The following is a 1,172-nucleotide window of genomic DNA, read 5'->3' as shown; positions in this document are numbered from 1 at the left end:
CCCCCCCCCCCCCCATGTATCTAAGTCTTTATGGACATGAAGGCTGAAGGAACTGTGTGTATCTTATTGGGTCAGGGAGGGACTGTTTGGAGCATGAACCACACCCAAACCAGTAGTTTGTTGTGACTGATTGTATAGTAGGTGTATACTCTGGGTTGTCATTTTTGAGAGCATGAAGGTTTAGGGCAGGCCATCCCAGTTCAGATAAGGCTTCTAAAACCATCTTTCTTGTGCAGATACCTGGAGTCATCTTGTTGGTTATGAGAATGATGGATGTGGTCCATAGCACAATGCCTGTGAAGCTCAATGTCATTCACTTGGGGTATGCATTCATTATAGGTACCAGCTGAAGAAGAAGTTGAATCTCTTCAAGTTAACGCCCTTCATGGTCAACTCTGTCCTTGCTGAAGGAAAAGGTGGATTTATAAGGGCCAAGTTAGTGTGTAAGACTTTAGAGAACTTCTTTGCATCAGCTGATGAAGAGCTAAATATCGATCATGTGCCCATTTGGTGCAAGAATAGCCAAGGACAGAGAGTCATGGTTGAGCAGAGTGAGAAGCTGGTAAGTCTCCAGTATATTCAGAAGGAGGGGCCTGATGTGGTCTTTATGTCTTTTCCTCAGAAAACTTGTAGAAGTTGGACGTAGGTAGGCGAGACAAGTGTCTGTCATGACAACTGAAGTCAATGACACCTGCTCCTGTGAGGAGTCCTCAAACATCTCCCTAACTCTCATAATGTCCTGCTGGGTTTGTGTTTGTGTCTCTTTATTTGTGGGAAAGGGTCTCTGTGATCCAGGCTAACTTCAGGCTCAAGATTCTCCTGCAACAGCAGCCTCCCTTGTGCTCAGATTACAAACAAGTGCATATTGTATCGTATATCTTAGTTTTCCCATTACCAGGTAGGAACAGACATGAAAGGACTTGTCTGTAGGTTGTAAGAGCTCAGACCTCATGCAGTGATTGAAAATCCCTTTTCAGTTTTTTGGTTATGGTTTTTACACAGAGTTTGCTTGTGAAATAAAATGTGTGCTGGGCAGTAGTGGTGCATGCCTTTCATCCCAGCACTTAGGAGGCAGAGGCAGGCAGATTTCTTAATTTGAGGCCAGCCTGGTCTACAGAGGGAGTTCCACGACAGCGAGGGCTACACAGAGAAACCCTGTCTCAAAAAAAAAA

General features: G+C 44.6%; 1 protein-coding gene across 11 annotated transcripts in view; it reads left to right on the top strand.

Annotated features, from left to right (window-relative positions):
* Fbh1 (F-box DNA helicase 1) overlaps positions 1 to 1,172 on the top strand; it is a 39,536-nt gene that overhangs the window by 24,052 nt on the left and 14,312 nt on the right. For all 11 annotated transcript variants that reach the window (XM_031358187.1, XM_031358188.1, XM_031358186.1 and 8 more), the window contains one exon: positions 340 to 562. In XM_031358187.1, coding sequence (XP_031214047.1) covers positions 340 to 562 — 223 coding nt within the window. The remainder of the gene's footprint in view (positions 1 to 339; positions 563 to 1,172) is intronic.

Source organism: Mastomys coucha, unplaced genomic scaffold, assembly GCF_008632895.1.
Source record: "Mastomys coucha isolate ucsf_1 unplaced genomic scaffold, UCSF_Mcou_1 pScaffold7, whole genome shotgun sequence".
In the NCBI taxonomy this organism is placed as follows: domain Eukaryota; kingdom Metazoa; phylum Chordata; class Mammalia; order Rodentia; family Muridae; genus Mastomys; species Mastomys coucha.
Note: the sequence above shows the minus strand (reverse complement) of the source record. Positions and strands in the feature narration are given on the sequence as shown.